The sequence below is a fragment of the Cucurbita pepo genome, chromosome 1 (genome assembly GCF_057944985.1).
Source record: "Cucurbita pepo subsp. pepo isolate OVF chromosome 1, ASM5794498v1, whole genome shotgun sequence".
In the NCBI taxonomy this organism is placed as follows: domain Eukaryota; kingdom Viridiplantae; phylum Streptophyta; class Magnoliopsida; order Cucurbitales; family Cucurbitaceae; genus Cucurbita; species Cucurbita pepo.
The window spans coordinates 16,675,637-16,695,590 of NC_141798.1; the positions used below are offsets into that span (position 1 = coordinate 16,675,637).

The 19,954-nt window shown below is 34.1% G+C and overlaps 2 protein-coding genes across 5 annotated transcripts; one reads left to right on the forward strand and one right to left on the reverse strand.

Moving 5' to 3' along the window:
- Nucleotides 1-4,293: 4,293 nt before the first annotated feature.
- Nucleotides 4,294-10,967, reverse strand: LOC111811118 (cytochrome C oxidase subunit). The gene is made up of 7 exons (XM_023697893.2): nt 10,437-10,967; nt 9,083-9,411; nt 7,355-7,507; nt 7,056-7,148; nt 5,766-5,824; nt 5,214-5,307; nt 4,294-4,825 (listed from the first exon to the last, which is right to left on the reverse strand). The coding sequence occupies exons 1-7, from the start codon at nt 10,897-10,899 to the stop codon at nt 4,607-4,609; spliced, it is 1,410 nt and encodes a 469-aa protein (XP_023553661.2). The 5' UTR covers nt 10,900-10,967; the 3' UTR covers nt 4,294-4,606.
- Nucleotides 10,968-12,378: 1,411 nt separating this feature from the next.
- Nucleotides 12,379-19,168, forward strand: LOC111796682 (deoxyhypusine synthase). 4 transcript variants are annotated; one of them, XM_023679423.2, is made up of 9 exons: nt 12,379-12,561; nt 13,699-13,916; nt 14,046-14,213; nt 15,106-15,324; nt 16,927-17,013; nt 17,242-17,347; nt 17,454-17,689; nt 17,877-17,992; nt 18,541-19,168. In XM_023679423.2, exons 2-8 carry the CDS (start codon nt 13,719-13,721, stop codon nt 17,979-17,981), a joined length of 1,119 nt encoding a protein of 372 aa, XP_023535191.2. In that variant the 5' UTR covers nt 12,379-12,561; nt 13,699-13,718; the 3' UTR covers nt 17,982-17,992; nt 18,541-19,168. The 4 variants fall into 4 exon arrangements, with proteins under 4 accessions (XP_023535191.2, XP_023535199.2, XP_023535205.2 ...); XM_023679431.2 differs by having other exon boundaries at nt 18,544-19,168; XM_023679437.2 differs by having other exon boundaries at nt 18,597-19,168.
- Nucleotides 19,169-19,954: the final 786 nt, after the last annotated feature.

The window sequence follows — 19,954 nt, forward strand, 5'->3', positions numbered from 1 at the left end:
TTTATACCCATATTTATTTTAATTTTAGAATTATTTTCCGATATCACATTTAAAAATAATTTTTCAAAATATATTGAATTGTAAATTTGAATTCAAATAAATAAATAAATATTTTATTTTTATTAAAAAAATAAAATTTAAGTAAATAAGTCGAATAATTCTAACTAAAATATTTTATGGTTTGAATTTAAAAAAAAAATAGAAATAATTTGATTTGAGTTTTAGCATAAAATTACAAGGGAAGGGCATTATAGTCATTTCACAAAACATTAAAAAAAGAAGCGTACGTGTCATACTTTTAGTTATTGGCGTAAGATTATTCCAGCGTGGACGGAGGGGAAATGGGCGGTGCCGCGGCTTTACAAAAGAAGCAAAAAGTGGTCGGCTTTAGTGGGCTGCTCGTGGGCCCCACTTTTGGGCCCGTCTGGTCCATTTACATAATAAATAAATATTAAAAGAAATTATTTTTTTTTATGCTTACTTTATTTGTATTTTTATCAACGCTTCGTCAACTTTGAGTAGCGTAATTTGAAAGAGACAAAAATACAAATAAATAAATAAATAAATAAAAATTGATGAATTTTGCTATTAAAATATTTATTTATTTATTTATTTTACAATTAATTGAATTTTAAAAGTAAAAATATATTATTAATAAATATGGAATTTTCTTTTTTTTTTTCTTTTTTTTTTATTTAAAAAAAGAGGTTTTTATATATTCGCTTTGTATTTGTATTGTTTAAAATTTAAGAATTGCTTTAAGCTAGGTGTCACCGTCGCACTCTTACTATAGCGGGATAACAATTATGAGACACTTGTTCTATCCCAAGTCACTGTGTGAAATTTAGATTTCATAGACAGTGTTCGAATCTCGTGTTATGTTTAAGAGAAATGCTTTAGAAATATGAGCGAGAAAATATGGTTGAAAACAATTTTGGGCTAAAAATGAATAAACAACCATGGCTTTAGTAACATATAACTCGGGTACGAAGAAGGGTTACTAAACTAAAATAATAAAGAAAAAAATTTGAGATTGGTCATCAACTTAAGTATAGTTCAAATTGGTTAAGAGAGTGTGGTATAACTTCAATCAAAACGTTAGACGCTCGAGTTACTACATGCGCTTATAATTAAAAAAAAATTATATCCGTCGAAAGTTGAATTTTAATAATGGGTCGGTAACAAAACAATTAATAATAATAATAATAATTTAAAAAATATATATTTTTGGAAATTGGTATGATTTCATCAACGCATGTGGCTGCAAATTCTCTTCTTTTAATCCCACGTGATTATGTTGTTCCCCATCATACTTCTTTTACATGAACACTCAAAAAAGCAAAATAAAATGCCAAAATAATTATTTTTTTTTTTTATTTTCAAAATTGAAATATAATTTAATTATAGAACTTTGTAATAATTACATTTTTTTTAGAGATTTATATTTAAATTATGATTGGACTGATTAATTTTATAATTTTATATGTGATAAAAAAAATATTTAATTTTTATTAAAGTAATAATTTAATTTCAATGATTTAATCTCTTTATTATTATTATTTTTTTATATAGTCTCAATAGTAAAAATTATTGTTAAGAGTTAATGAAATTTATTACAAAGGTAAATCGGTAAATTATATTTATAAGCTATAAAGTTTTTTAATGTCACGGACTAAAACGTTACAAATTTAATATTAAATTTTAATTTTAATTGTATTAAGAAATTAAATTAATAATGTATAACAAATTTTAATTCCTCAACTTTTATATTTTTTTTTAATTTCTATTTGAATAAAGACAAAAAAAACTATTTTTTTCATTTATCATAGGTTTTTAAGTACTTTATTTTATCTCCCACAATAAATATATATATTTTTATTTATTTATTTTATTTTATTGAAAGGATGTGCTCTATTATTTTATTTTTGTTTTTATTTTCCAAATATTTGATAATTAAGATAGTTCATCCTAATCATTGGCATATGAAGCAATTATACCAACTAAATAATCAAGCTTTTAAAATAATAATAATTATAATAAATGTCATTTCTTTTTCTCTTCCCATTTTTCAAAATTATATAATTTTCAAATGATGAATTGACGTTTTGAAACTTAGCAATGCTAAGTTGTGTATGATATTTGATTGCGTATTTGTAACAATCTAAGTCCAGCGCTAGCAAATATTGTCTACTTTAACCCGTTACATATCACCGTTAGCCTCACATTTTTAAAACACGGAGATCTTTCCACACGTTTATAAGTACTTCATTCCTCGTTGGCCACTGTTTGATGTCTGTCTCTAATCCAACACTAGCAAATATTGTCCGCTTTAACTCATTAAGACGCGTTTTAAAACCATGAGACTAACGACAATATGTAACAGGCCAAAACGAACAATATTTGTTAACGGTGAAAACACTTTTCTCCGTAAATATAAATAAATAGAAGGGTTACAATACAATAATACGAGATTACCATAGATCTAGAAGTCTTATCATAGTACAAAGATGGATTCAAAATTTCATATATTGGTAGGAACAATGTCCCTTCCCCACTTTATTTAAAGAGGGCAATCTGTTAAAGCAAACAAAGACAGCAAATAACATGAAAGGCTACCAACTCCTCCTGCATGTGCTTAATCAAAAGAGGCCCAAAAGGGGCAGCTTTGGAGCTCTTAATTTGAAGTGGTCATGGAAAGTTTTGTTTCTAGCAACCTCAATCAAAAGTGCAGCTATACTTTATGCATACATTCAGAGAGTTCGTGATTCATAACATAACAAAGAGATTCCCTTAGAAATTTAAAAAGGTAATGTCCAGATATAAGATCAATTATCCATCTAAATGATGCAACAGAACATGAAAGGAATATGAAATGAAGATGGGAGGTTTGAACAAAAAAAGTGGAATGAGTATAGAAGAACAGTGTGGTGTAGGCCTTAATACAGCTGAAAAGTCTAGGATTAATTGCTGCTGTCTATCATTGAGATCTCAATCAGCTTACATTGTGCCAAAAGATTGGATCCAACTTATCTGTTTTATATCTGCACATGAACTACAGTATCGTATGAATAAAAGGATGTTGATATGTGAGATTCCACGTTGGTTGAAGAAAGGAACGAAGCATTCCTTATAAGGGTGTAGAAACCTCTCCCTAGCAGATGCGTTTTAAAACTTTGAGAGAAAGCCTAAAGGTGAAAACCTAAAGAGGACAATATCTTTTAAAACTTTGAGAGAAAACCCAGAAATGAAAGTCCAAAGAGGACAATATCTACTAGCGGTGGACTTGGGTTGTTAGAAATGGTATCAGAGCTAGGTTATTGAACAGTTTGCCAGCGAGGACGATGGGTCCCCAATGGAGGTGGATGGTGAGATCTCACATTGGTTAGAGAGGGGAACGAAGCATTCCTAATAAGGGTGTGGAAACCTCTCCTTAGCATATGCGTTTTAAACTTTGAAGGAAAGCCCAAAAAGGACAATATCTGCTAACATTTGACTTGGGTTGCTACCAATGGTATTAAAGCCAGGTTATCGGACAGTCTGCCAGCGAGGACGATGGGCCCCCAAGGGGGGTGGAGTGTGAGATCTCACGTCGGTTAGAGAGGAAAACGAAGCATTCCTAATAAATGTGTGGAAACATTTCCCTAGCAGACGCGTTTTAAAACCTTGAGGGGAACCCCAGAATGGAAAGCCTAAAGAGGGTAATATCTGCTAGTAGTAAGCTTAAGCTATTACAAATGATATCAGAGCCAGGTTATCGAGTGGTGTGCCAGTGAGAACGCTGAGCCCTCAAGGGGGTAGATTGTGAGATCTCACATTGGTTAGAGAGGGGAACGAAGCATTCCTTATAAGAGTGTGGAAATATCTCCATATAAGACACATTTTAAAACCTTGAGAGAAAGTCCAAAAAGGACAATATATGTAACGATAGGCTTGAGCTGTTACATGATAGGATAGACAATAAACAATAAATGAAAGGAATATCCCTACCCTAGTCACACCTGAGCTTTTTCCATGAGCTATTTTTATTGGAATATGAACCAATACTACGAATAGCATGAGAACTAATGGACACCGACATATCCAAAGCACATGGGCTATTATTAATAGAAGGACGCTGAACTATAAGCAAAATAGGGGGTAAACATTCTCAGACCGTTCGAGAGTTTTGAGTCTCTTCCCCAACTAAGGTAGTACTTGTGAGATCCCACATTTGTTGGAGAGGGCAACGAAACATTTTTTTTATAAGGGTGGGGATACCTCTCCCTAGCAAACGCGTTTTAAAGACTATCATCATACAATTACAAATAAAACCAATGCTTTCATAATTATGAACTCAGATACCAAGCAACAGATCATTTCTAGTTTCAAGCGTTCAAAGGAAAAGTTGTTGAATCTATTAAGGATCCAGCATTATCATTTCTCAGGGCAGAACACTTAGACATATACAATTTAAGGATGTCAATCCTATTATCTTATGTTTTTACCTCTATTCCTATGTGATGGTTGTATATTCTATTCTGTACAGCATAAAAGAATGCCTCAATATATACAAAGGGGATTGATCCCGTTATATTTTGTTATGACCTCTTTATTATACAGGATGACTTTATATTCTCTTTTGTAAAGCAGCTAGTAGCACCAGAAGAATAGGAGAAAGAAGAAAAATGACATAGGGAAGAGATTGATTGAGTACACCTTCCCCAATTCCAGACTCCTCGGTCGAGTAGGTCGGTTTGTTTTCAACAAAAGCTTCAAAATAGTTCTGGTAGTTACTGTCGTTTGAAACGAAAGACGAGCTTGTTGTTACCTTCATCATTTCCATTGCCTGTGCATTGGAAAAAGGTCCAAAATCCATACAACCATCAGAAAGTTACAAGAAACACTTCAAACTTCGAACTATTAGTTAAGTTATCAGAATAAGTAAACGGCCCAAAGTACGCAGGTTAGATAAGCATTAACATCCATGTCCTTGCAGCTTGAAGCTACTTTTACATTATAAATAAGCATTGATGTAACGGCCCAAGACCATCGCTAACAGATATTGTCCTCTTTGGGCTTTCCCTTTCAGGCTTCCCCTAAAAGTTTTTAAAACGCGTTTGCTAGGGAGAGGTTTCCACACCCTTATAAAGGGTGTTTCGTTCTCCTCCCCAACCGATGTGGGATCTCACAATTAAAGAACTAAATGTTTTATATTTGACGTCATTAGTAGTTACCTGGAAACTAAATATGAACTGCCTTGCTTTCTTGCTCACTCGAGGAGTTGGATGAGACTGAAGCTTCTCGTACATTTCTCGAGCCTCATCTGATCTGTTAAGCATGGTAATAATCATATCATAAACCCAAAAGCAGCCAATTTTTTGTGCTCTTTCTCAGTTTTTAGCTTCATACTCTAATTTTCCCTCCATTCTTTGGTATCCCCACATATATCTAACTCATATTTTGGATAATATTTTTAGTTCAACCAAAAATTCTCAAATACATTTTGAGTAACTTTTTGTTCATACTTGCATCATTTCTTGGTGCACAACATAACAAGCAAATGAATTAACTAATACAACAACAAAATTCTAGATCCAATAAGCATTTAAATTACCCGTTTCATAGATTGCAAATCGTATTTTCAATCAGAGAGAAAGAGAGATAATATAAAAAGATATGCAAGCAGAGCTGATCTTTGCTTAAAAGCTTAACCTTACATGCAAAAATTGATTATTTAATCGGGCCTTATGAAGTTCTTTAAGTTTATTACAAGACCGTGAACATACCTTCTAAGGGAATCTTGACAAATAGACCATTGCAAAGCAGCCACTCCATGAAGCTCACTCTGAACAAACATTATTTTCATATAAACAAAATATTTAGAGAAAAAAGAAACAAAGCATATGAATAACTACATCTAATTTGTATGCATGTATATATTTTAAACATAAACAAACATCTAATTTATTTAAAGGTTAGTCTAGAAAACTTAATGATGTGCAGTAAAGCAATAGCACACCAGATTGAGACTCCCCTGTTGAAAGTGTTTTTCATTTAGATAGGAGAACCTAGGAAGGGAACTGGATAGTTGGCTGAGAACAAACCAGGTTTTTGTAAGGCATCCTATTGGAAGTGTTTATTCTAGAAGGGACAAAAAGGAAAATTATTCCTTATTAGTTAGTTGGTTATCCCGGATGGAATATATTTTGTTGGAGGGACGGGAGAGGCATGTGTGTGGGAGAGTGTTGAGGATTGTTGGGAGGGAGTCCCACGTTGGCTAATTAAGGGAATGATCATGGGTTTATAAGTAGGGAAGACATCTCCATTGGTACGAGCCCTTTTAAGGAAGCCCAAAGCAAAGCCGTGAGAGCTTATGCTCAAAGTGGACAATATCATACCATTGTGGAGATTTGTGATTCCTAACATAGTATCAGAGTCATGCTCTTAATTTAGTCATGTCAATAAAATCCTCAAGTGTCGAACAAAAAAATTGCTAACCTCTAGCCTCGAAAGTGTAGTCAAAAGTGATTCATGTGTCGAACAAAAGGTGTACTTCGTTCGAGGACTCTAAAGAAAAGAGTCGAGCCTCGATTAAGGGGAGATTGTTCGAGGGCTCCATAGGCCTTAGGGAAGGCTCTATGGTGTACTTTGTTCGAGGGGAGGATTGTTGGGAGGGAGTCCCACGTTGGCTAATTAAGGGAATAATCATGGGGGTTTATAAGTAGGGAATATATCTCCATTGGTATGAGGCCTTTTGGAGAAACCCAAAGCAAAGCCATGAGAGCTTATGCTCAAAGTAGACAATATCATACCATTGTGGAGATTCGTGATTCCTAACTGAGAGAACTAACCGTCTCAAATTGGCAAGGTAGCTTATGTATGGTGCCTAGGCACTCTTTTCTCTCTATTTTAAATAAACAAAAGACCCCGGTACCTATTAGCATTTTTAAGGAAAGGAAGAAATTCATCATTGCGCATCATGCAAGGTGCGCAAAGTTATTTGAGTGAGTTTGATACTGCATTTGACCAAATATATTCTTCTAAGCTGTTCATAAACTTAAAGCACAAAAAACTACCTGGAAGTTTAGTTTATCCATAATTGACTCGTAATAGGGTAACGCTTCCTTGAGTCTTCCAACGTTCATCAATGAATCGCCTTCCTTAAGTGCCTGAGATTATGAGATGCTAATAAGAATATGAGAAAACTTCCATATGTAATCATTGAAACAAATTACACAGCAAGAATATTTAAAATTGATAAATGAAGAACACAAAACTAAACTAAAAGGTGTTAGTTTTTGTCAAGGAAGAAAGACATGACAAATAAAAGTTAATAATGCTTCTTTTTTTTTTTTTTTTTCCTACATAGGCTCACCACTTCACATTCAGACTTCAGTTTAGGATCTATGGTCAAGCCAAATTTTCTCTTGTATGCAGCAATCAGCTCTCTGCTGCGTGTTTCCTTTGCTGCTTTTTCTTCATCCGTCTCGAGCAATTCTCCGGGGCGTATAGTTCTTCCACCTCCAAACTGAAAAGAAAATACGAGAATTCTCAAAAATGTTCCTTCGTGAACAAGATCTTCGTTAAAATATTGAAATACCAAACTTCTACATATGTATTAATGAAATTTATCAGAATCTTATACCATTATTAAAGCATTCCCTTTCAGATAGCTTCCACTGTGGTCATTATCAATGAAGTAAATATGCCAATAAACACTCAAGAGGTTGTCACGGTAATTTTATTGGTACTTGTTGAATGTACAGTACCTTATGCATGATGTTAGTATGCATATGCTTCATCATATCGTTCACTTGTTACTAAGTACTCTAGCATATATGATGCAGTATTTTTTTCAAGTACATATTTTGTTATAGTGAACAATGGTACTTTGTTGCTCATTGTTGATAAACAACCTTGTTGCCACACTCCTTGAGGTGTAACATACCTTTCACATACGATATTCAAGATGTGAACGACGTTTATCGTTAAGAATCACGACTCTCCACAGTTGTATGATATTGTCCACTTTAAGTATAAGCTCTCATGGCTTTGCTTTTGGTTTCCCCAAAAGGCCTCATACCAATGGAGATGTATTCCTTACTTATAAACCCATGATCAACCCCTTGAATTAGCCAATGTGGGACTTCCTCCCATCAATCCTCAACAATCCTCCCCTCGAACAAAGTACAACATAGAGTCTCCTCTAAGGTATATGGACCCCTCGAACAACCTCTCCTTAATCTGAGGCTCGACTCCTTTCTCTAGAGCTCTCGAATAAAGTACACCATTTGTTCGACACTTAAGTCACTTTTGACTACATCTTTGAGACTCACAACTTCTTTATTCGACATTTGAGGATTCTACTGACACGGCTAAATTAAGGGCATGGCTCTGATACCATGTTAAAAATCACGACTCTCCACAATGGTATGATATTGTCCACTTTAAGCGTAAGCTCTCATGGATTTGCTTTTGGTTTTCCCAAAGGTCTCATACCAATGGAGATGTATCCCTTACTTATAAACTCATGATCAACCCCTTAAATTAGCCAATATGAGACTTCCTCCTAACAATCCTCAACATTCATGATATTCCAAAAGAATCTAGAGGAGAGCTTTTTCGTCATCAGGTCGGACTACAAGGGAACCTAATCTTTGTTGTCGAGAGGTAAACATGTATTCAGGATTTTCAATTGACATATGAAGTCTAGTCAATCTATTACAGGTTTTATATCGTCCTCTAATCAAAGAAATTAATTTATAAGGTCGTTTCCTGTATTAAATCTTGAACCTAAAGAAACTAGTATGTCAGAAGATTAAGGTGAAGCTGAAAAAAAAGAAGAAAGATAAGCAAATAGCCACAAAAAGGAACAACAATCTTCCATTCTTTCCTCTCTTTTGCTTCAATCCCTTGTACATCCACACTTGACTTACATTGCAGAAGTGTGGTAGACAAAAAGTTTAGCATGGAAAAAATAAATCAGAGACATCCCTACTACGATAAACACATTCACTGAAGATAAAATGCACATAATATTTTCCAACAAAAGGGGACTCATGGAATTTTTCTTGCCAAAAGCACTATAAAAGCAGGAATTTACCGTCTTCGAAATGTTGCCGGGTCTAGGAAAGACCCCCCATGTAGAAACCTTGGGTTTGTAAATATCGGAATCGTCTTCCTGAGTTGGTTTACTTTCGGATGCTGTTGCAGCATCGAACTTGCTCGTATCACCTACAATTATTTCCACTTCAGGCAGGTCTTCTCCTGAGAAGGGGTCTGCCATTGGAACCAATCCAGCAGGCAGTCCCCTGGTCTTTTTCTTATCCGCAAAGCCAAGCCCCACAAAATCAATGCTTGAGATAGAAAGCCCTCCCTTCTTATCTCCCTTTTGTTTGTTTCCCAAATTTTCACGTTCTTTGCCCTTCAATCCTGAAGATCACTTTAACCATTAATATCAACCCAAGTTACATACAGGTACACTTTCCTTTATTAGAACATGAAAAATAATATAAGATCATCCTAATATCACAACGTGAACATAAATCCAAGGAAGTAACGAGTGACAGCTAAATACTCACTCTTGAATGGCAGAAAAACGAAAATAAAATCACAGCCCTGTTCCTCGATAACAAAGTGTTCAATCCAAGTTCAGAATAACAGCTTGTTCACCCCCATACATAGGCAGCAACTATCGCACATTACAATTTTAACCGAATCAGAAGAATTCCATGTAACGGCCCAAGCCCACCGCTAGCAAATATTGTCCTCCTTGGGTTTTCCTTTCAGAGCTTCCCCTCAAGATTTTTAAAACACGTCTACTAAGGAGAGGTTTCCTCACCCTTATAAAGAATGCTTAGTTCTCCTCCCCAACCGATGTGGAATCTCACAATCCACCCCCTTCGGGGACCAGTGTCCTCGTTGGCACTCACTCATTTCATTCTCCAATCGATGTGGGACTCCCCAATCCCCCCTTCCAGGCCCAATGTCTTTTCTGGCACACCGCTCGTGTCCACCCCTTTTATTAGAGTCATGCCCTTAACTTAGACATGTCAATAAAATCCTCAAATGTCGAACAAAGAAGTTGTGAGCCTCGAAGGTGTAGTAAAAAGTGTGTCGAACAAAAAAGTGTACTTTGTTCGAGGGCTCCAGGTCGAGCCTCGATTAAGGAAAGGCTCTATGATGTACTTTGTTCGAGGGGAGGATTGAAAGGAGAGGAGTCCCACATCGGATGAGAATAGATTCCTATTAGGCTCTATGATGTACTTTGTTCGAGGGGAGGATTGAAAGGAGAGGAGTCCCACATGGGATGAGAATAGATTCCTATTGGTAAGAGGCCCTTGGGGAAACCAAAAGAAAAGAGATTACATTCAAAGTGGACAATATCGTACCATTATAGAGAGTCGTGATACATAACATTCCAGACACTAAATCAACTCAACATTTTCAAAATTTACCTGCACTGGTGTTAATTTCCTCACTGTTCGTGCCATCAATCACGCCCCTCGTTTCCTCCTTAACTTCATTCGCATTCTCCATCACAATCATAACCCCACCCTGGATTCTCCTCTGCTCATCATCCCCATCAAAACTCGATAAACCTAATTTACCAGCCTCGACAGAGTTGCCTTCAGAACCCTCAACCTTCGTCAAATTGGAGTCCGATTGCTTCAATTTCTTGTAGGCCATCGCTCGCTCGAATGCGGCCTTGACAGGGTCGACCGGAGACTGTACGGCATCGGACACAGTTTCAGGTGAATTGGGTCGAGGAGTTTCAGGATTTGGTGGATTTGGAGATGATGAGAACTTCAAAGATCTTGACGGAAATTTCTTGGTGGAGATTCTGGAAATGAAGAGAGAATGTTTAGAAGAGGATATGGGGTTGAGGGAAGCCAGGCATGAAGAAGAAACAGAAGCCATTGCATGAAGATTAAACCAAATGGGAAATTTCTGGGTTTCTATGTGGTTGAGACTGAGAGAAAGGAACCATTTTTTTAAATATTTAATAAATGCTTCAAATTGCGTCAATAATTTATAATATTTCAAAAATGTTAAAAATTAATTAACGTATATAATTAAATTATTTATATAAAAATCCAACTTAAGTTTCGAAAATAAAATATATATATATATATATATATATTTTAATCATTTATTTTTTTATTTTTATATATATATTAATCATTTATTTTTTATTTTTTATTTAAAATAAATAAGTTTTATATACATATATATATTAATCATTTAATTTTTTATTTTTATTTAAAATAAATAAGTTATATATATATATATATTAATCATTTACTTTTTTATTTTTTATTTAAAATAAATAAGTTATATATATATATTAATCATTTACTTTTTTATTTTTTATTTAAAATAATTAAGTTATATATATATATATATATATATATATATATATATATATATATATATATTAATCATTTACTTTTTATTTTTTACTTAAAATAAATAAGTTATTTATATATTTTTTTTATTTAAAATAAATAAGTTATATATATATATATATATGAATCATTTAAATTTTTATTTTTTATTTAAAATAAATAAGTTTTTAAATGTTTTTTTTTTCGGTATTATTCAATTTAGTTAAATAAAAGTAGAAGAAACACGTTACTTAAAAATGTCTATTTAATTTGCGTCTCTTAGAGTAATAGGTGAGGGATATATGAGAATTTTTTTTCTAGTAGTCAAACAGGTCGTTATGGGAAATATCTCCACCCCCGACCCATAAGAAGTTGAGAGAAAACAAGCATGTAAAAATGTCTATGGTCCCCGAGTAATAGGGGAGTGATTTATGAGAGATTTTTCCCTAATAGTTAAACGGGGTCGTTATGGAGAATATCTTTGCCCCCGACCCAAGTACATAGAGTAATAGGAGAGCGGTTTATGAGATATTTTTCCCTGATAATTAAACAGAGCCATCGTGGAGAATATCTCCACCCCGACTCGTAAGAAATCGAGAGAAAACAAGTACGTAAAAATATTTATGGTCCCCAACTCTTAGAAATGGACTCGTTTTTTTCGGTTTAAAAAATATAAATATAAAGCTCCTATTCATGAAACGTCTCGATTTGGCAACGTCTCGAGGCTACAAACGAAATGCCCCTAATTTGATATTTAATATTGACAAAAAGAAATAATAAATAAAAATGTGTAATTTATTGAGTAGAAATGAATAATAATATAATTTTTTTAAAATTGGCGATAGATATTACGAATAAAAAAATAAAATCTTTAAAATGATTTTTTTAAAAGTTTTATTCCATTATTTGGCGTTGATAAGACATATTATAAAAATAAAAATAAATAAATAAATAAACAAAATCATATTTTTAAGAATTAAAAATGTAATTTATTTCGAAATAAAAATAAATAAAAGCGGGAACCTAAGTGTAATACCGATCCTTTTCATCTTCATCTCACTCTTCACGGCGGCCCTCTTCTCGCCGGCCGTCTCTCTCACGTTCAGTACCACCGGCGCCGCGCCGGCTCTCTCTACTCGTGCCGCCGCCGCTCACTCGTAGTAGTTTGCACTGACTTTCTTATCTGCTGTTACTGGTATTCTCACAAACTTCATCTAAGCTTTTGTTCTCAACAACTCAAATTAGGATCTGTCTCATAAATGGAAGGAGGTGTTGTTGTAATTGCAGAACAAGCTCAGCATGTTTATAGCTGTAGATTATAGCTAGTTTTGATGAGTTTTTTTTTATTGAAATTATGGTAGCGAGGAAGACTGTGAGCTTTTTGTGAAAGTTGAAGTTCTCTCCCTTAGATTAACCAATCACCAATGGTGGTTTGAATTTACTGCTACGGTATGTTAGGATAGAGTGAACTGAATACAGAGGAGAGGAGGAATGGAAATATTTTTCTCATTTTCTCACCTTAACGAGAAGAGAGCTCTATTTCTATTGTAGTGCCATAAATTTCTCTCTTTTTCATGCAAACTCTCTGTTTTTCTTCTTACCTAAGTTTCTCTCCCTTTTCATTAGTGTTACTTTTTTCGTCTCTCTCCATCACGATTTTTGATTGCTCGTTTCCACAAAAGAGTTCTATTCTTTCACTCTTTGGGAATTATATATGCCGTAACAATCGTTTGAAGTTTATGTTTAGTCTTTCTGGATGGTTTCAATTTGAGATTTGCTTGTTTGTTGACATCGTGATATAATTGTGAGTTTGCAGTTGTGATTTTCAGCTGTGCCCCAAAATGTCTCTTGAATAATTTTTTGGAAAATAAGATAGAAGAGAAATCACGGTGCCAACTTTAATCACAAGGATTTCCCTTTTGTATGCTTTTGTTGCTGGTTTTTTTTTTTTTTTTTTTTTTTCCTTTAAAAGGAAGGGTAAAATGAATCACTTCACTAGGGATTTTGTTCCTTTCCTGTATAGTTCTTAAACCATAAACCATATCATGGAGACGGGGGTTTCTTTGGATTAGGTAAATGTAAATATTTCCTATTAGCTTTAAATTTCTGGGATTCTGTGAGTTGAAAAACTTGAATTTGTCTGAACTGATGAAATGGTGGCCAGTGGATGTCAATGACCTGAGACAACTAGTTTTAGTATATCTGCTGCACATATGGGGTGGAACTTTTTTCTTGTTTGGGATTCCTTTTTCAAAGTGGTAGGGTGGTACAGGCATACAACAAATCTATTATACAGTTCCCAGCTCCATATTCATGTAAATACATTGTGCAGGCAGTGAAGCATTGCGTCAGATGGAGAATGATAATGTTTTGTCATCTGTGCACACCACGGTTTTTATGAAATCAGAGAATCTTGAAGGGAAAAGCATCAAAATTGAGGGATATGACTTTAATCACGGAGTAAATTATTCCAAGATTCTAAGTTCCATGGTCTCCACTGGATTTCAAGCCTCCAATTTAGGAGATGCCATTGAAATCATCAATCAAATGGTAAGCTTTTATCTCAACTGGAGGTTCCTTTATTATTTTTTTTAATGGGATGTTTATAACATATCTCATCCCAGTAAATCTTTGCATTGATGATTTACTTTTGAGAAATGATACTTTGTTGGATTGAAGATAGATTGGAGGCTTGCTGATGAGAATATAACAGAAGATTGCTCTGAGGAGGAGAAGGATCCAATCTTTAGGCAGTCAACGAGGTGCAAAGTGTTTCTTGGTTTCACTTCTAATCTTATTTCTTCTGGTGTTAGAGACACAATTCGTTATCTTGTTGAACATCGTATGGTGAGTTAGACTTGATATCTCATTTTGATCAATCTAGTGTTTGTCTGTTTAAAAAATTCTTTCAATCTAGTATAACTTGATTGGTTGAACTACTGCTATGCTGGATGCCAATAACTTGTTTGGGAATTGGTGTCAGCATAGTTTTACATTTTTTTAACACAAAAATTAGGAAAATGTGCTTGGATAATCATTTTTTAGAAGTTATTTTTCTCTCATTTTCCTTTTGCATGTTTTCATGTATTATTTGATCTTAAACAAATGAAATTATCATCCCGTGAAAATCACAGGTTTGTGGATAATAATTTTAATATGCACAATACTTCTACTTTTACAATTCATGAAAAATTATAAAATACAAAAGCAAAACTTGCTTTGAAAATAGTTTGTCAAACAAACTCTAAGTATAATATTCCATTTTCTCTATGTTAAATAAGTTAGCTGAAGCAAGAATCATCTAACACAGTATAATGCATACTCCGTTCAGTAATACTTAAGAATGATTAGAGGTTTATCTAATGCCATAGTTCATGGCAAATTATGGTTAGAGAAAAATGTGGGAGGATGTTGAATGCGTGACCTAAACAAATAGTTTTTTTTAATGATAAGAAACAATTTCATTCATGTATCAAATTTACAAAAAAAAAAAAAAAAAAAAAAAAAAAAAAAAAAAAAAAAAAAAAGGCATTTCTAATTTTTAATTAGTTGCAAAGAAACGTCAGCTAATCAATAAGTTGCATCAAAATTTGTTTGTTGCATGTTTTCCACATGGGTAATTATGTACCTTTTTTTTAATCCCCTTTTAGCTCGTAGCTTTTGAAGGTCTTTGGCTATGCTGCATTTTAACTTGAATTTAGGCTCCTCCAATTATGGGGTTACTTCAATTTCACTGCAGGTTGATGTGATTGTCACTACTACTGGTGGTATTGAAGAAGATCTTATAAAATGTCTTGCTCCCACTTACAAAGGTGACTTTTCTCTTCCTGGAGCAGTCCTTCGTTCAAAAGGGTTGAATCGCATTGGTAATTTATTGGTCCCTAATGATAACTACTGCAAATTTGAGGACTGGATTATCCCAATTTTGGATCAGATGTTAAAGGAACAACTTGAAGAGGTACTTACTTAAAAGATTATATTCATGTTTTTCCTTGTATTATTTCTCAAGTTTTCTCTGGATTCATTATTTTCTTTTATTATCCTTGCGTTAGAAAAACTTCAAATACAGGAAAACCCCCACACTCTAACCTCTGTCACCACCAACTGCCCTTCCCTGAACGAAATTACTCTAAAGTGTTCCATTTCCATTGAGTAAGATCTTTTCTATTGCTTTCGATGATAAATCACAAGGAAATCAAGCACTGACTCAAGAGATCGGTCGTGCCTCTGTCCGTGCTATTTCCCTCACATGGAAATCCCTCCAAGCTTTCTTGAACTTTTTAGCTAGTGTGGGGCTAATGTTCTTGACTATTTGCAGCATTGCGTTCAATCTTTTTTCCTTCTTGAACTATACTAGGCTGTGGGATTATTCCATCGAAATGTTGGGCCATCGGAGTCATAAGCTGATGCATTTCTTTCATACTGACCTTCATTTCTTCGATAGAGTTCTTGATTGACAATATCTTTTTTGTCAATGTTCAAGGTGAGAAAGGACTTCGTGAATTGAAGCTTCAAATCAGTTAGAACCAAATGATCACCTATTGTTGGTGGGTTTTTCTTCCCAGCCATTAGAACCCTACTACGAGGGTGCTTTGATACCAAAATTGATGTTGATCAGCTTCACAAATATTGGAGAAATCTTTATTATTCAAAGTGTTAACTCAAAAATAAGGCTGCAATGCCTTTAAATACAACCAACTAGTAACCAGCAACCTAAACAACTGGTTAGAAACAAGTCTTGACTACCAAAGGTAAAAATACAAAGAAACATATAAAAATAACAGCCTGAAACTTGTTCAAATTACGGAATCTAGGCTTAATAATAAGCTAATACATCATATTATCATTGGTTTTGAGGAATTCAAACTATTCTTGGATTTCCCTCGACGTCTTTTACTTTTGGCTCTTTGATGGCAGATTTTAATTCTTTCACATGATCCAACTTCAAACAATTTTTATTCTCTTATTGGGAAAGATATTTATCCAGGGAAAATAAAGGTTTTCTTATGGGAATTCAGCCATGGAGGTATTAATACTGTTGATCGATTACAATGGCGAATGCCGCGTTGTTTTTTTTTTTTTTTTTTCTCTTTTTTGGTGTTATGTGTTTGTCTGACAGTGAGACTCGTGGACACCCCTTTGGTTGCTGTTCTTATGCTTATGGTTACTGGACTTCTATGTTAAAAGCTTTTGGATGGAGTTTGGTTTTACCTCATAATGTGTTCATCCCTTTTGTGGTCAATGAAGGTGTTATGACTGACTTTTAACAGGGTGTTCTTTTGGTCTCTTTGGCCTGTGGGAAATGATTGAATTTCTAGAGATATGGTCCCCAATTTAGAGGCTCTCGTAGAGTTGGCTGTTTTTATTTCTTTGTACTGGTGTAAATGTAGACTTCTGGTCGTAGTCTTTCATCTTTAATTGCTAATTGGAGCCTTTTCATGTAATGTGCATTTTGATGATTAAAAGTGTTCAACTCCTTTTATTTCGTTTAACAATAAAATTGTTTCTCTTCTAAACAAAGTCTCTAAGTTTTCTCATTTGTTTTGTATGGTCTGTGTAGAATGTATTATGGACACCGTCCAAGGTAATCCAACGCTTGGGAAGAGAAATAAATGACAAGAATTCGTATCTTTATTGGGCATATAAGGTAAAATTCAATAGAATCTCTTACATATGTTCTCGTGTTCGGCATTATCATTTGACCAAATGGCCATCAGAATTAGAGTTTTTATTTTCTTAAACTTATAAAGAAACTGTCAATATCTGTATTGGTTCAGACAACCATTTTGGATTAAGTTGTATGAATTTCGAAAGTTTATTTTCTTGTCCTGCCTTTTCATCTGTAGTTTAAAACAGTGCATTTGATATTATGCAGAACGACATCCCTGTTTTCTGTCCAGGATTAACAGATGGCTCATTGGGAGACATGTTGTATTTCCACTCCTTTCGTAATCCTGGATTGATTATTGACGTCATTCAAGGTTGTCTTCCCCCCCTCCCTCCCTTTTGTTCTTGGCGGTGGTGCTGCTGGGCTTATATTACAAGGTTAAACAATGAAAATGAAGATGAGTTTGGTTATTTGGACAGATATTAGGTCAATGAATGGTGAAGCTGTCCATGCAAGTCCAAGGAAGACTGGAATGATAATTCTTGGTGGGGGTCTCCCCAAGCATCATATTTGCAATGCCAATATGATGCGCAATGGTGCAGACTATGCTGTCTTCATCAATACAGCCCAAGAATTTGATGGAAGTGACTCCGGAGCCCGCCCTGATGAGGCTGTCTCTTGGGGCAAAATTCGAGATTCAGCCAAGACTGTCAAGGTCTGCCTCAATCATCCATTTTCATTACCATTTTACACTCTAAGTTTCCGGATCTCATTAACTAGAATCTCGCTTGGCTTCCAGTTCTTGCATTAGTGACCTTCAATGCTCTTTCTATTTTTTAGTCTCCCTTTGCTAAAGGTAACAAATTTATGATTCTAATCGATTTCTTCTTTGGGAAAACCAGGTACATTGTGACGCCACAATCGCTTTCCCGTTGCTCGTCGCAGAAACATTTGCCTCAAGAAGAGAAAAGGAAAAGGGTGTCAGTGTTGGAGGCTCGGGGTGTTAATTCATGTAATGGTATGAATGTTGATTTATTCATCCTTAAATTGACTTACGGTGTGCTGTTGGCTTAAATAAATTAACTTATTGAAACTCTGGGGAGATCATTGTCTAGAAAGACCAAATTTATGGGAGTGTTCTCTTTATAAAATAAAGGATTACTCAAACTATTATTAAGAGAATAAAATTCAATTCTATGTAATTTTATCAAACTTTCATTTCATTTCATTTTATTTTTAGAATAAAATTCACCTTCTCACATACTAAAATAACTGTGCTCAAAGCACATTGGTTAATCCATTTGAACAAAAATTCATCTATGCATTTATTCAATGTGCTATTAATTAGAACAATAAAAAGCTTCACTTTCTTGATGGGATTAAGGTTTTTATTATCTTAAAAAACATTTTGTAACAAAAAGAACAACTAAATAGTGTAAGATTAAACGTTTGTCTTGCATAAACTAGCTCAAACACTCAAAAGTACTAAGCAAAACATCCTGTATATATTCTAAGTTGGTAGTTTAATTACTAAACATTATTTTGTTGGTTTGTTCATTCTTGTAGCAGGTACTTTGTTCTATGTATTAATAGTAGGAGCCTCCATTTTTTCTTGTTATCAGCTGATCTGTCTCTTGATCCTGGGTTCAGTCATTCGTTGACCGATAGGAAAGCGACAAACATCGTTAACCTTATATCCTTGGCTGAGTAGATTTTCATCGTTGACCTTCTAACCTGGGAGAGGAGATTTTTGCCCATAAAGTCAATAGCCCTCAAGGTCTTTCATGTAGTTCCTTGTGAGTTAAGTCATGAGAGGTTAAAGTTTCCAAGAAAGTGACTCTTTTGTGTAGCATCTCCTTCACAGAAGGATTAATGTCTTGGATTGTGTTTCTGTATGGTTTGATTGAGAATCTTGGCCTCCTATTTTGAATTGTGTTTTTGCTATATCTTGGAAGAGTTCGATTTTCAAGTTTCTTAGTTGGGGAGACGTTTGTTCAATGGCCGAGGAGATCCTTTTCCATTCATCTTTTGTAAAAAGGGCTAGTTTTTGTGGCTCTGACTGGATTATATTTTCATATGTTCAATTAGATGTTTGTTTAGTGAGATTAGTTGAGGTGTCGTAAGCTAGTTTCGACATTAATGGATGTATGATTTGGTGATGGAGATTAAAATATTTTGTGTGTTCTCTGAGTCATATTCTCTTCGGTCGTGATTCTATAGGTTAAGTGATTGATTTTGCCACGTGATTGAAGAATAAAGAGGACTTCGTAAAGCTAAAAAAGTAAAAGTTGAGGAATTATAAATTGTCTATAGAGATATATAATTCATTCATTTTGTTCGGTATGAAATTCCATGGCCCCTACAAGATATAGATAACATTCTTTTAGATGGTGGGGCATATATGCATTGAAAACCTTCTAGTATTCGACCACATTTTTGCTTCTTTTCATAAGCATTCTTCATATTTGAGAAATTGTTGAAAATGACTTCCAAGTTAAATTGACGTTCGCTCGCTAATTAGCTAACAGCTAACAAAAAGAACGACATAATATGTTTCATACGACAATTTTCAAATGAGTTGGATTTATCTGTGTTCGATCTTCTAACAAATCTCATCTTTTGATAATTTTTAATTTTTTTTTTCAATTTATGCTAATTCACTTGAATGGTAAAGTATATCTTTTATAACTCGTTAATTTCACATCAAATTAAGTTTTAACATAAATTAAAATAAGAAAAAGATGGAGCTTTAATGAACTAAATATAATTCTTATTTTATTATTTCTTTTAGGCTGGTTGTGTATTTATTCTCTAAGGAATCAAATTGAATTGATTTGGAGTGTTAGAACTTGGCATTGAGGAGGCATCCTAGTGCAGAAGTGTTCTTATTTGGATTTCACATCAATTGGTTATACAATTTATTGGTGTCACAAAAATTAAATAAATTAATTAAAAAAGAAACAAAATTTATAGAAAGTAC